This window comes from Mandrillus leucophaeus, unplaced genomic scaffold (assembly GCF_000951045.1).
Source record: "Mandrillus leucophaeus isolate KB7577 unplaced genomic scaffold, Mleu.le_1.0 Scaffold680, whole genome shotgun sequence".
NCBI classification, from domain to species: domain Eukaryota; kingdom Metazoa; phylum Chordata; class Mammalia; order Primates; family Cercopithecidae; genus Mandrillus; species Mandrillus leucophaeus.
Genome location: NW_012107364.1, coordinates 394,484 through 406,191, shown reverse-complemented (window position 1 = coordinate 406,191; position 11,708 = coordinate 394,484). Strand labels below are relative to the sequence as shown.

The window sequence follows — 11,708 nt, the reverse complement described above, 5'->3', positions numbered from 1 at the left end:
CGGGATGCAAATGGGACAGGGAATCGGATCCCATGTTTGAGGAAACCAAGGCCCAGAGAGGGGAAATGACCTGCCCAGTGCCACAGGACAGTCAGGGCGCACCTGGGTTTCAATGGCAGTCTGCTCTGAGCCCCATCGTGTCAGTTTGTCTGAGTCAGGCTTGGCAAGGGGGTGCAGCACTGCCAGGCCCCCCTCTTCTTCCTCAGGGTGACCGACCAGCAGCCCTGCTGTTTGAGAGTCCCTTTCAACAGAGAACCCCTTATTTGAGTGACCAGGAATAGACCCCTGATTATACTGGTGGGCGGGCTATGGATTTCATGGGCTTCCCGGTGCCAGAGACTTGATTCAGGAACTTACCTAACCTGAGCATCCACTGTGTGCCTGGTAACATCTCCGCACTGGTCACATCACAGGAGTGTTCTTAGGTCCTAACTCGGAATAACAGGTCAGAGCCCCCCAACCCCCAGGCATAGGCCCTAAGCCCCTGACACTGGCGTTTGTGTCTGAGACGGGGTGGGAACACTTCTCTGTAGGAAATGTCTTCAGCCCAGGATCCAGGGGTGGGGAGAACCTTGAGCCCTCTCCAATACAAGCCCAATGGGAGGAACCTGGGGTGTCCCTGGCAGAGAAGAGACCCAGCCCAAGCTTCCCCTGCCCCTCAGGCACCGACTGCTTCTTGCTCAGGGGGTCCCCTAGGGGTTTAGGGACAGAGGGAATGTCTCGCAGGGCTCTGGGCAGCAGACTGGCAGGGGGCAGCATGTCTGCCACCCCGGGCCTGGAGACTAGTTGAGGTACGTGGCCACCTGGGCTGCCTCTGGGCTCAAAGATGAGAGAACCAGTCCTGGGCGCAGTGGCTTGTTATAGAAATCTGTTTAATGGTTTAGGAATGTGTACACTGGCTCTGCCAAGTTTCCATAAAGGCAACTTTTCCATGTTTTAAAAAATAGATTTGGTATAAAGATTTATATGTTCATAAATAGGTGACATGAAAAATTACCAAATGCAAATAGAATACTTGGGCTGCCTGAAGCCCTGTTCACTCCAAGTCCAGGCCCTGCAGGGGTCAGAGGGTCCCTGCTGGAGGAGGCCCCAACTCCAACAGCCTCTTAGGGAAGATAAACTGAATGCAATGCGTATTAGGAACCCTCCAGCTCCTTAAGTCAGCATCACACTGGCCCCACCCAGGCCGCAGCCCACCTCCCTCTGCTTCCCCCCCCAGTCACCTCCACCCCTGCCCCCTCCCCTGCACTCCGGCCCCTGACCCTACCTGCTCCCACTCTTTGGCAATTTATCAACAAAGGAAGAGATGACACTGTTCTCCCGCCCCAGAGCCTGGGCTGCCGGGAGAGCTTAGCCTGCCTGCCAAGGGGAGGAAACAAGCCGGTTTTGTTTTGTCTCACACACTTCCCCATCTTCTCTCCCAGCCGTTTTAAGGACCGGAAGGGCAGTGGGGACCCCTCCCGGTGGGATACAGCGGGGCAGGAGCCCCTGCAACCCCGGGTACAGGCCCTGAGCCCCTGACCGGCTTTTGTGCCTGAGAGAGGGTGGGAACGCTTCTGGGTAGGAAATGGCTTCAGCCCAGGACCCAGGGGTAGGGGAACCTCGACTATGGGGTGGGTTGCTCCTGCCAAGGGGTACTAGGGGCAAGGCCCCAGGGTGGGGCCAGTTCTAGGAGCTGTGTCCAGCTAGGCCATCTGTGACCCCAAATGGCATGAATAAAAGGGCAGGTTGGTAAGAGCCAGGGGAGGGCATGGGGCAGGGAGACCAGGTTGGCCCAGACAGGACAGAGGTGCTCCAGGGACAGGATGCCAGGCAGAGCTGTGGGGCCTTTGAAACATCCTGAGGGCCCAGGCCTGCCAAGGGGTGACCTGGGCAGAGAAGCCCAGAGGACAGCAAGGTGCCCAAATGAGACATCAGGGCTTCTGGGGTGGAGGGACGGGCGCACAGTGGCAGCAGGGGAAGGAACGTGGAGTCCCAGGTGCGTTTGCCTTTCCAGGCCAAGCCCTTGGAGTGAGGCTGCTCCTGCCTGGGGGGTGAGAAATGGAGGTGGCTCACAGTCCCAAGGTGACAAATGAACCCATCACCGGTCAGCTACCATCCCTGTGAAGGAGCCAGGGTGGAGAGCCCTGTCCATGTCCTCCCTCCCTCCCTCCCTAAGCCCTGAGGAAGGTAACAGCCCCAACTGTGAGGCCCCCGCCTGGAAGCAGAGTAGGAGAGCCGGGCTTTTCAGAGGTGGGCAGTGGGTGGTGGTGGGCAGTACCAGTAACTATGCTCAGATGGCTGGGACTTGCCCTGGAACTGGGGCTGAAATTCAGACAGGGAGTCCCAGGCCTTTGCTCCCAAGACCCCATGCATGCTCCATTCCCCCCAAAACAGAGGGGCTCTGCAAGGACAGGCTTCATGCGACTTCTCTTCCAGTGTGGGCCTGCGGTGAAAGACCAGCTCAGCCCCTCCTGACCATGTGACCCCAGAAACATCAGCCCCAGCAGAAAGGTTGTGAGGCTGGAGGAAGGCACTGCCCATGACATATCCAGTCCCAGTGGAGTCTGAGGGCACCCCTCAGTGCCAGGCACTGTCTGCCCTGCAAGCAGAGCACAGGCACTGCAGTGGAGGTGCAGGGGCAGAACCCAGACCCCACTCAGCTCCACTCTCGCCCCTGCCACAAGCAAAGCTGCTGAGGAGGGAAACCAGGCAGCCTCACCTCTGGTGTCCCCCAATCTGATGCACCCAGACTCCCCTCAGTGCAGGTGCCAGCCCCCAAGCTCCTGGCAGCCTTCCTCCCTTGCAGAACCAGGCTCAGCATTCCACAGGTAGCCTCCCTGCCCAAAAGGAAGCCTGGCAGGTGATATGCTGGCTCCACCACCACCATCAAGCCCTTGCTTGTCTCAGTCTCAGTGGGGGAACCCGTCGGAGCCCCAACCCTGCCTCTTGGGTCACTGTGGCACTGCTGTAAAGCCTACTCTTGCCCTCAGCCAGGCCTGCTGGGAAAGTGTTTAGTGCAGAGGGCAGGGAGGCATGGGGGAGGCCTCTCACTGGCCCAGGGACTACACTGAGCCCTGCCTGGCCTGGCCTGGGAGCTAGACCACGCCCCGATGCAGCCCTGCTCGTGGGTCCAAGAGCTGCTTATTTCTGGGGGCACCCGTGCTAAGTAGGCTGTGAGGCAGAGCTGGGCTGACACAGACGGACTGGGATTGGCTAGGGAAGATCACCTGGCCCCTCCAGTCCTAGCCCTGGCTCTCTTGTCACTGTGATACCTCTGAGCCACAGGCCCAGAGGACAATGCTGCTTCCCAGATCCCCCCACCCCACTTTTGCCTTCTAACCTTGGCACCCAGCTCAGGATGAGGCAGTTAAGGGCCCAGGGAATAAAATGGGCCAGGATAAGGACCGCTAGCCCCTCTCCTTTCTTGTCTGGGAGACTCGATTCTATAAACTAGACTAGGACCCACGCTCAGCTGGCAGGATTTCTGCTTGTGGGGTAAGGCTGGGTGCCTTGCAGTGCCCTCTCATCCCTGAGCCTCAAGGATGCAAGCATGCAAGCTTCTACTTGGACCTTAAATGTCCACTTTCCCATCTCATTCCCCCACCCGCCAAACTTTTGAGTGCTGGCATTGAAGGATTCGCTACTTTTGCAACCTGAGTGGCAAAACACTGGGCCCCGAGCCAGCAGACAGTCCCCACCTAGCTGTGGGCCGTGACCCCATGCTGTGCCGATGAAAATGAGAAGCTACACGGAGAGCCAGAAAACTCAGAGGTCCTGATGAGGCAGTGAGCCAGGCCCCAGGGAGACGTCTGTGAGTGCTGCGGGGGGCAGTGAAGGCAGGAAGCAGGTTCCCCACCTGGAAGGGGCTGGGGCTTCTCTGGAGCTGCGCTCAGGCACTGAGTCTGTGGGTCTCATGGCTCTTGCTCTGCTGCTCTGTGCAGAGCCCCAGGATGACCAGAAGAACCCAGGACACTGGGCACATCCCTGGAAAGCAGCAACCTGCTGCCACAGGTTAAGCAAACCCATGAGAGGAAACAGTCAGAGCCATCAGGCATGGGACAGGGAGGACCACCCACCCCTCCTACTGTGGCCCACACTGGCGGGTTCAGGCCAGTCCTGGAATGTGAAGATTGTGGAGGGCCAGCTGCTGGCTGGCAGGGTGGCCTGTGAGGGTATCCTGCTTCCCCTTCCTCAAGGAGAGCCTCCATCCTGCAGCCAGACCACAGGATGCAGAGCTCCAGAACTTCACCCGGCTGCTCTAGTGACCGGTGCCCAGGGGGGCTGGCTCTGGAGGGCTGGGCTTGGCAGGCCGGGGAGAGCAAGGAGGTGGGGAGCCCCCAGCTTGCCGGCCCGGCCCCCGGTCAGCACCCGCAGCCCCAGCCTTCTCCAATGTCCTTGCTGTTCAGCTGGATGTGGTCGGGGCTCTTCTCGCTGAACAGTGGGCCCCCATGCCGCATGATGAGCTCCGTGGCCACCCTCAGGAAGGCCTCCTCCACGTTGCTCGAGTCCTTGGCAGATGTCTCAATGGCACACAGGATGTCATAGTGCTCAGCCAGGCTCTGTGCCTCGGCCAGGGAGACCTCCCGAAGCTCGCTGAGGTCTGACTTGTTCCCTGCAGAGGAAAGCCAGGGGCAGCATGAGGCCACGGGGGCTGGGCAAGCCCAGTCCCACCTGGGAGGGCCATGCTGGCAGCCCCACGCCACTCCCCTCCACCACTACAAATGGACACCCTGGCACGGTCATCTACCTTTCTTTAAAAAACCATTTTTAGGCCGGGTGCAGTGGCTCACGCCTGTAATCCCAACACTTTGGGAAGCTAAGGCAGGGGGATAGCTTGAGCCCAAGAATTCAAGACCAGCCTGGGCAACACAGGGAGACCCCATCTCAATTTACCCAGCTCCTCCTAGAAGGTATGAGATGACTTCATTATGTTCCAAATAAGTTGTTAAATTGTTCCTTGACCCAATTTCTAGAATAACTTTTTAGAAGTCTCAGTTTTGTAATGTGGTTATAAGGAAAACAAAAAAAAAAAGAGTCTGGGCCGGGGGCAGTGGCTCACGCCTGTGATCCCAGCATTTGGGAAGGCCGAGGTGGGTGGATCACCTGAGGTTGGAAGTTCAAGACCAGTCTGGCCAACAAGATGAAACCCCTTCTCTACTTAAAAAAAATAGAAAAAATTAGCCAGGCATGGTGGCGAGGGCCTGTAATCCCAGCTACTCGGGTGCCTGAGGCAGGGCAATCACTTGAACCGGGCAGATGGAGGTTGCAGTGAGCCGAGGTTGCACCACTGTACTCCAGCCTGGGCAATAAGACCAAAACTCCATCTCAAAGAAAAAAAGGAGTCTAAAAGGATCTAAAATTTCCTTGGCAACCTTAATTGATATAGCAACCAATTTCAAAGTGTGAAACTTATTTGGATCCTGATCTCAACAAACTGGAAAAAATAAAACACCTATGAATTTTATGAGCAATTATCAATCTGAATACAGACTGGCTATTTGATATTATTAAGGAAATGTCAGTATTTTTAGATGAGAAAATAATATTGACGGTTTTTTTTAAGTGTTTACATATTTTGTAGGTTCATGCTGGAATACTGCCAGGTGAAATGGTTTGATGTGCATTTGTCTCAATATGAGGAAGGGGAGGTGACATTGTACAGATGAGAGGAGGCTGGACTTGAGTTACTGATTGCTGAAGCAGGGTAATGGGTACCTGGGGGCTCATTATTATTCTATTCCAAGCCAGATATAGTGGCTGACACCTGTAATTCCAACTACTTGGAGGTTGAGGCAGGAGGATTGCTTAAGGCCAGGAGTTCAAGGATCAGCCTGGGCAACATAGCAGGACTGCATCTCTAAAAATATATGTATGTATATATGTATGTATAAATAAATACAAAAAATACTATCTTCATAGCTGTATAAAATGTTCTATAGGCCAGGCATGGCGGCTCACGCCTGTCCCAGCACTTTGGGAGGCAGAGGCGGGCGGATCATGAGGTCAGGAGATCGAGACCATCATGGTCAACATGGTGAAACCCCATCTCTACTAAAAATATAAAATTTCCATGCCAGGCAGGAATGTTTTCCAGAAATGTCCTGGATAAAAGGGAATTGGTAGCCAGGTGTGGTGGTGTGTGCCTGTAGTCCCAGCTACTCAGGAGGCTGAGGCAGGAGAATCGCTTGAACCCGGGAGGTGGAAGTTGCAGTGAGCCAAGATCATGCCACTGCACTCCAGCCTGGCATCAGAGCGAGACTCCGTCCCCTACCCCGGCAAAAAAAAGGGGAGAGAAATGGTTAGGCCAGGTGGGGAAAACTCTGTTCCTGCCAAGCGCTCCATGTCCCAGTCTGAACAGGCTATGGAAGACAGGCCACATGGAAGCAGGCACCACCCTCTTCCCAACTAGAGTCAGGTCCAGGCCCTGTCTGTACATCTGAGTCAGAAGAATCAACCTGTTGGCCCAGCTACTCGGGAGGCTGAAGCAGGAGAACCGCTTGAACCGGGGAGACAGAGGTTGCAGTGGCTTTGTGGAGGTTGCAGTGGCTTTGCAGATCTTGCAGAACCAAGATCACACCACGGCACTCCACCCTGGGTCACTGAGTGAGATTCTATCAACCTGCTGTGGTAAGGACCCCAGGGATAACATAAGAGCTAAAGAGCTTCTCCAGTCCAGGTCTGGGAAGGTTGTATAGAAGGAAAACAAAGGTAAACAGCATCCTTCACAGCAGTAGTTCTCAAAGTGGGGTCCTTGGACCAGCAAGCTGGGTGTCACCTGGGAATTTGTTAGAAATACACATTCATGCGCCCCAACCAGCCCGCCTGGATCAGATGCTCTGGAGGTGAGGCCCTGCAGCTGCACTTGAAGAAGCCTTCTGTGGGATTCTGAGGCACAGAAGCCATCAGGTGTCCCTGCTCTGTGTGTGGCACAACAGAGAAAGTCAGAAGCTTGAGGTCAGCAGAAGCAAACTCAAAGCCTACATGTGTATGCTCACAGCGGACGCGGATAAAATCACTCCACTTTTCTGAGCCTCACCCCAGGCCCTGTCAAATGAGGAGAAGCCAGGATACAAGAGCTAAACCTTGACACATGTGAAGAACTGCAGAGCAAACTTCAGCTCTCTTTCTTCTTTCCTCTAATTCCAATGTTGAATATAACTTTCTATCTTTTTTTTTTTTTTTTTCTTTTTGAGACAGAGTCTTGCTCTGTCGCCCAGGCTGGAGTGCAGTGGCGCTATCTCGGCTCACTGCAAGCTCCGCCTCCCAGGTTCACGCCATTCTCCTGCCTCAGTAGCTGGGACTACAGGCGCCCGCCACCACGCCCGGCTAATTTTTTAGTTGAGACGGGGTTTCACCATGTTAGTCAGGATGGTCTTGATCTCCTGACTTTGTGATCCACCTGCCTTGGCCTCCCAAAGTGCTAGGATTACAGGCGTGAGCCACCGCGCCCAGCCTTGAATATAACTTTCTAAGTGATTAGCGGGATCAGGATTTGCAAAACCATGGCTCAAACTCTGGCTGGGACTCCCTCTGGACTCAGGGTTACCCTGTGTTTAAAATGCAGAGGGAGGCAAGGACAGGCAGAGTGATGGGATTTGTGGTCCCGAGGAACCCCCAACTCACCAATCAGCAGCTGCACAATGTTGGAGCCCGCGTACTTCCTCACATCCTCAATCCAGTGAGGCACTGACAGGAAGGAGCTCCTCTTGGTGATGTCGTAGGCGAGGATGGCCCCATTGGCACTGCGGTAGTAGCTCTGGGTGATGGTGCGGAACCGCTCCTGGCCAGCCGTGTCCCAGATCTGCAGCTAAAGAAATAGGGTTCCTCAGTGAACCCAGTGGCACAGGCTGAACATGGGGACAGGCAGAGTGACTCCACAGACCCACACCCAGAGCTGTGGTTCCACTGGGCTAGGAGGCCTTCTGAGCCCTTAGAAAGCAACTCAGTGGCTCAACCTTGTTGGAAAACCGGGGAAGCAAAGGGAAGGTGAGCAGCCCGTTCTGGCCCTCCAGGGTCCTCGGGGAATAGTGGAGGAAGGGGCGTACTCTGAGCTGGCCCAGGTCCTCTGTGTGCCCCTCCGTGTGCCCCTCTCCCCTTAGCACTGGGCCCACTGCTGGGAACACAGAACCACCAGTGCTCAAGCGGCCGGCGGCTGGAAAGCTGGCTCCAGGTGTACTGCGCGGCCAGCAGCGCACAAGGCCAGGTCCCCTCCCCTGCAAGAGCATCATGTATCCAGCTACGTGTGAGGCTCCTCCAGCATTAGGGTTCCCTCAGGACTCTACAGCCTAGTGATGAGGGCTGTGGGAAAGGTGACTGGTGGTGGCAATGGGCAGAGTCCTCCCGTGGGGCCTTTGAGTACAAGGCAGTTCCCATGAGCTGACCCAGCTTGGCCAAAGCAAGGAGCTTGGGGGCTTTTTCCACCCATATCTTCATTTAACACCTACTCTGCCCCACCTCCCACCAGACGTGGGCTGTGGAGGAGAGGTGCCCGTGGGCGGGAGGAGCTTCCCTAGCATCTTTTAGAAGCAGAGTCTGGCAGGATGGATACCAGGCCAGGCAGGGGCAGAGGTCTGTGGTGCTACTCCGGGAGATCACCAGCCAAGGTGCATATGCCAGGGCTCTCGGTGACCAAATGCCTCAGAGATTGGCTGTGCCTTCTCTGCCCCACCAATCACAGGTTTTTGTGGCTCTCTGAAGACAGACACCCAGCTTGTGGCGTATGCTGAGCTGCAGGTCCATCAGCCCCCTTTGCAGGCACAAACACTCGGGGTGCCTCTTTACCTAGTTCTCAAGGTATATGAGAAAAGTCTTCCTCTCAAGGTCTGTCTGGGGTGGGGAAAGGCCACAGAGGCCCAGACAGTTCCTGAAGGCAGGGCCTCTGTCCCTAGCACTGTGGAGGTGACCACCATTTCCCCAGCCCCAACACAGAGAAGTCTGAGAGTGAAAGCTCTGGGCCACAATGTGCCAAATACGACCCCTCTTTTCTGAGTTGTCCCATTTACTCCTCAGTAAATGGCTCCAAGAAAACCAGGCCTATGTTCCATAGTTCATGCGTCTAGCAGCTCACGCATGGCAACATGGGGTGACGTGCAAGGTTTATGTGTGCACCACACAAGTCTGGGATCCAGATAACCTCTGGTGTGGAGATAACTCGTCTCCACACATAACATGAAAGACACCAGCCAAACAACAGCAAAAATGCAACACAGAAGAAACAACACAGAGGCAAAGTCCTCAATCATCAGTGTTTCAGAAATAGGGAAAGACTCACGGAATAAGAAAAGAATACTATCTTTTTTGGTGAGGGGCATTCAGAAAGAAAAAAGAGCTCAATTAAAAATATGATAACATACATGAAAAATGCAAGATCAGGGTTGGAAGACAAAGTTGAAGAAATCCCTCCAAAGTAGAGAAAAAATACCAAGAAATGGAAAAGAAAGAAAATAAAATTGTGAGCCAGGCGCGGTGGCTCATGCTTGTAATCCCAGCACTTTGGGAGGCCGAGGCAGAAGGATCACCTGAGATCAAGAGTTCGAGACCAGCCTGGCCAACATGGTGAAACCCCATCTCTACTAAAAATAAAAAAGTTAACCGAGTGTGGTGGTGCACACCTGTAATCCCAGCTTGGGAAGGTTGAGGCAGGAGAACTGCTTGAACCTGGGAGTCAGAGGTTCCAGTAAGCCGAGATGGCGCCACTGCACACCAGCCTGGATGACAGAGTGAGTGAGACCGTCTCAAAAACAAAAAAGAAAATTAAGAACCAGGCTTGGAGAGCAGGATAATCAGAGTTTCAGAAAAAGAGAACAATAAAATCAAGGAGAGGAAATCAAGTATTTCAAGAAAAGTATCCAGAATTGACTGGGGCCCACCAGGCACACACACACAATGGAGCAGAGCAGACCACACTGCATCCATGGGCGGAAATTCCAGAACGACAGGCAAGAAGAAAGAATACAAAAGACCCATGTGGCTGGCATTAGACAGCCAATGAAAAAATGCCTTAAAATGAGGAGAAAAATTATTTCCAACCTAGAATTCTCTGCCCAACCAACCAGCAGTCAAGTGTGAAGTTTAATAAAGGCATTCCCAGACATACAGTCCTCGAAAAATTCACGTTCCTGCCACCCTTCCTCAGGGAGTGACTGAAAGTTCCTCTACCTAAAGAAGTCAACAAAAAATAAGAAAATGTGGGATCCAGAAAACAGAAAGTTCAACTGAAAGGGGGGCAAAGGGAGATGCCAGGATGATGGAAAGACAGATAGACCCCAAGATAATACCTGAGCAGCAGCCTAGACATCAGCCAACCTGGAGCTGGTGAGAGGGCTCCTGGAGCAGCTTCCAACCATGGCAGCATCACTGGTGGCAGAGTAGCCCTCCCTCCACACACACCACAGGACTGGAGAAAATATATGAGGCTGTCGTTTTTGGAATGTAGACAAGCAGCATGAGACCATAACCCCTAAAAGAGGAAAAACTCATGAAAGGCACCTCATGATCATCGTGATGCTCTACCTGGGAGTTTCCTGACCATGGGGATAGAATCAAAGCAGAGCACAGTGGTCCCACTGAACTAAGGAGGCAGATATCAGGGTCTGGAGTAGATTATGTGATGAAATGAGAAGACATATGTAGGGGGAGCCCAAAAGTCTATGTGAGGTGTCCCAGTGAGCTCTTGACCAGAGAGTGCCCCTTCCAGAGTTGAGAACAGACCAGAGATAGAGGTTCAGGAGTGCCAGGGGATGCTGAAGTTCCAAGCCAGACACAGTGAAGAGGCCTCATTAGTGTCTCATCAGTGCCCCATATATGAGCTGAGATATCAGAATGTCACCATGGGTGAGGACCATGCCTAAAGAAAGGCCTCTATAGACCTGCCCTAACCAACATAAGCCTTGGGTTTGGAGGTTGAGTTCTGCCACATTAGAGAGGCTCAGAAACACCTTAGTCTTTCCACATATCCACCCTAACAAAAAAAAAAAAAAAAAAAAAAGCCTAAACAAACAACTTCAAGGTGATCTGCCAGTAACTGAACTGACTACTAGGACAAGAATCAACACTCTTCTAAAGAAGATAACAGAATCCAGAGTCTCGTTAAGTTATCAACCACAATTCCCATATACTATTGAAAATTCCTAAACATGTAAAAAATAGAGGAAAATATGAACCACAGATAGGGAAAAAGCAATCTACTGACACTGATGCCAAAATGGCCCAGATATTGCATTTAGTAGGGAGACTTTAAAGCAGTGATTTTAAATATGTTCAGAAAATTACAAGGAAAGTATGTTTAAATAATTAAAGAAAAATATCATCATAATGAGTGGACGAATAGGGGATTTAAGGAAATAAATGAAAATTATTTCTTAAAACATTAAAAAATGTTTTATTAAACTATTTATTATTATTAAAATTACTGGCTGGGTGCAGTACTTCACGTCCATAATCCCAGCACTTTGCGAGGCCAAGGCAAGTGGATCACCTGAGGTCAGGAGTTGAAGACCAGCCTGGCCAACATGGTAAAACTCCATCTCTACTAAAAATACAAAAATTAGCTAGGCATTGTGGTATGCTCCTGTAATCCCAGCTACTTGGGAGGCTGAGGCACGAGAATCCCTTGAACCTTGGAGGCAGAGGTTGCAGTGAGCCCAGATCACACTACTGCACTCCAGCCTGGATAACAGAGCAAGACTGTCTCAAACAAAAATATAGATTTTTTTTTTTTTTTTTTT

General features: G+C 52.7%; 1 protein-coding gene across 2 annotated transcripts in view; it reads right to left on the bottom strand.

Moving 5' to 3' along the window:
- Positions 1-855: 855 nt before the first annotated feature.
- RAB43 (RAB43, member RAS oncogene family) overlaps positions 856-11,708 on the bottom strand; it is a 45,806-nt gene continuing 34,953 nt past the window's right edge. Inside the window, exons 2-4 of one of the 2 annotated variants that reach the window (XM_012002213.1) lie at positions 7,606-7,789; positions 4,196-4,594; positions 4,045-4,066 (exon numbers count right to left, since the gene is read on the bottom strand). In XM_012002213.1, coding sequence (XP_011857603.1) covers positions 4,344-4,594; positions 7,606-7,789 — 435 coding nt within the window. In that variant the 3' untranslated portion in view covers positions 4,045-4,066; positions 4,196-4,343. Of the gene's footprint in view, positions 4,595-7,605; positions 7,790-11,708 lie in introns of both variants that reach the window. The other variant, XM_012002214.1, reaches the window with a different exon arrangement.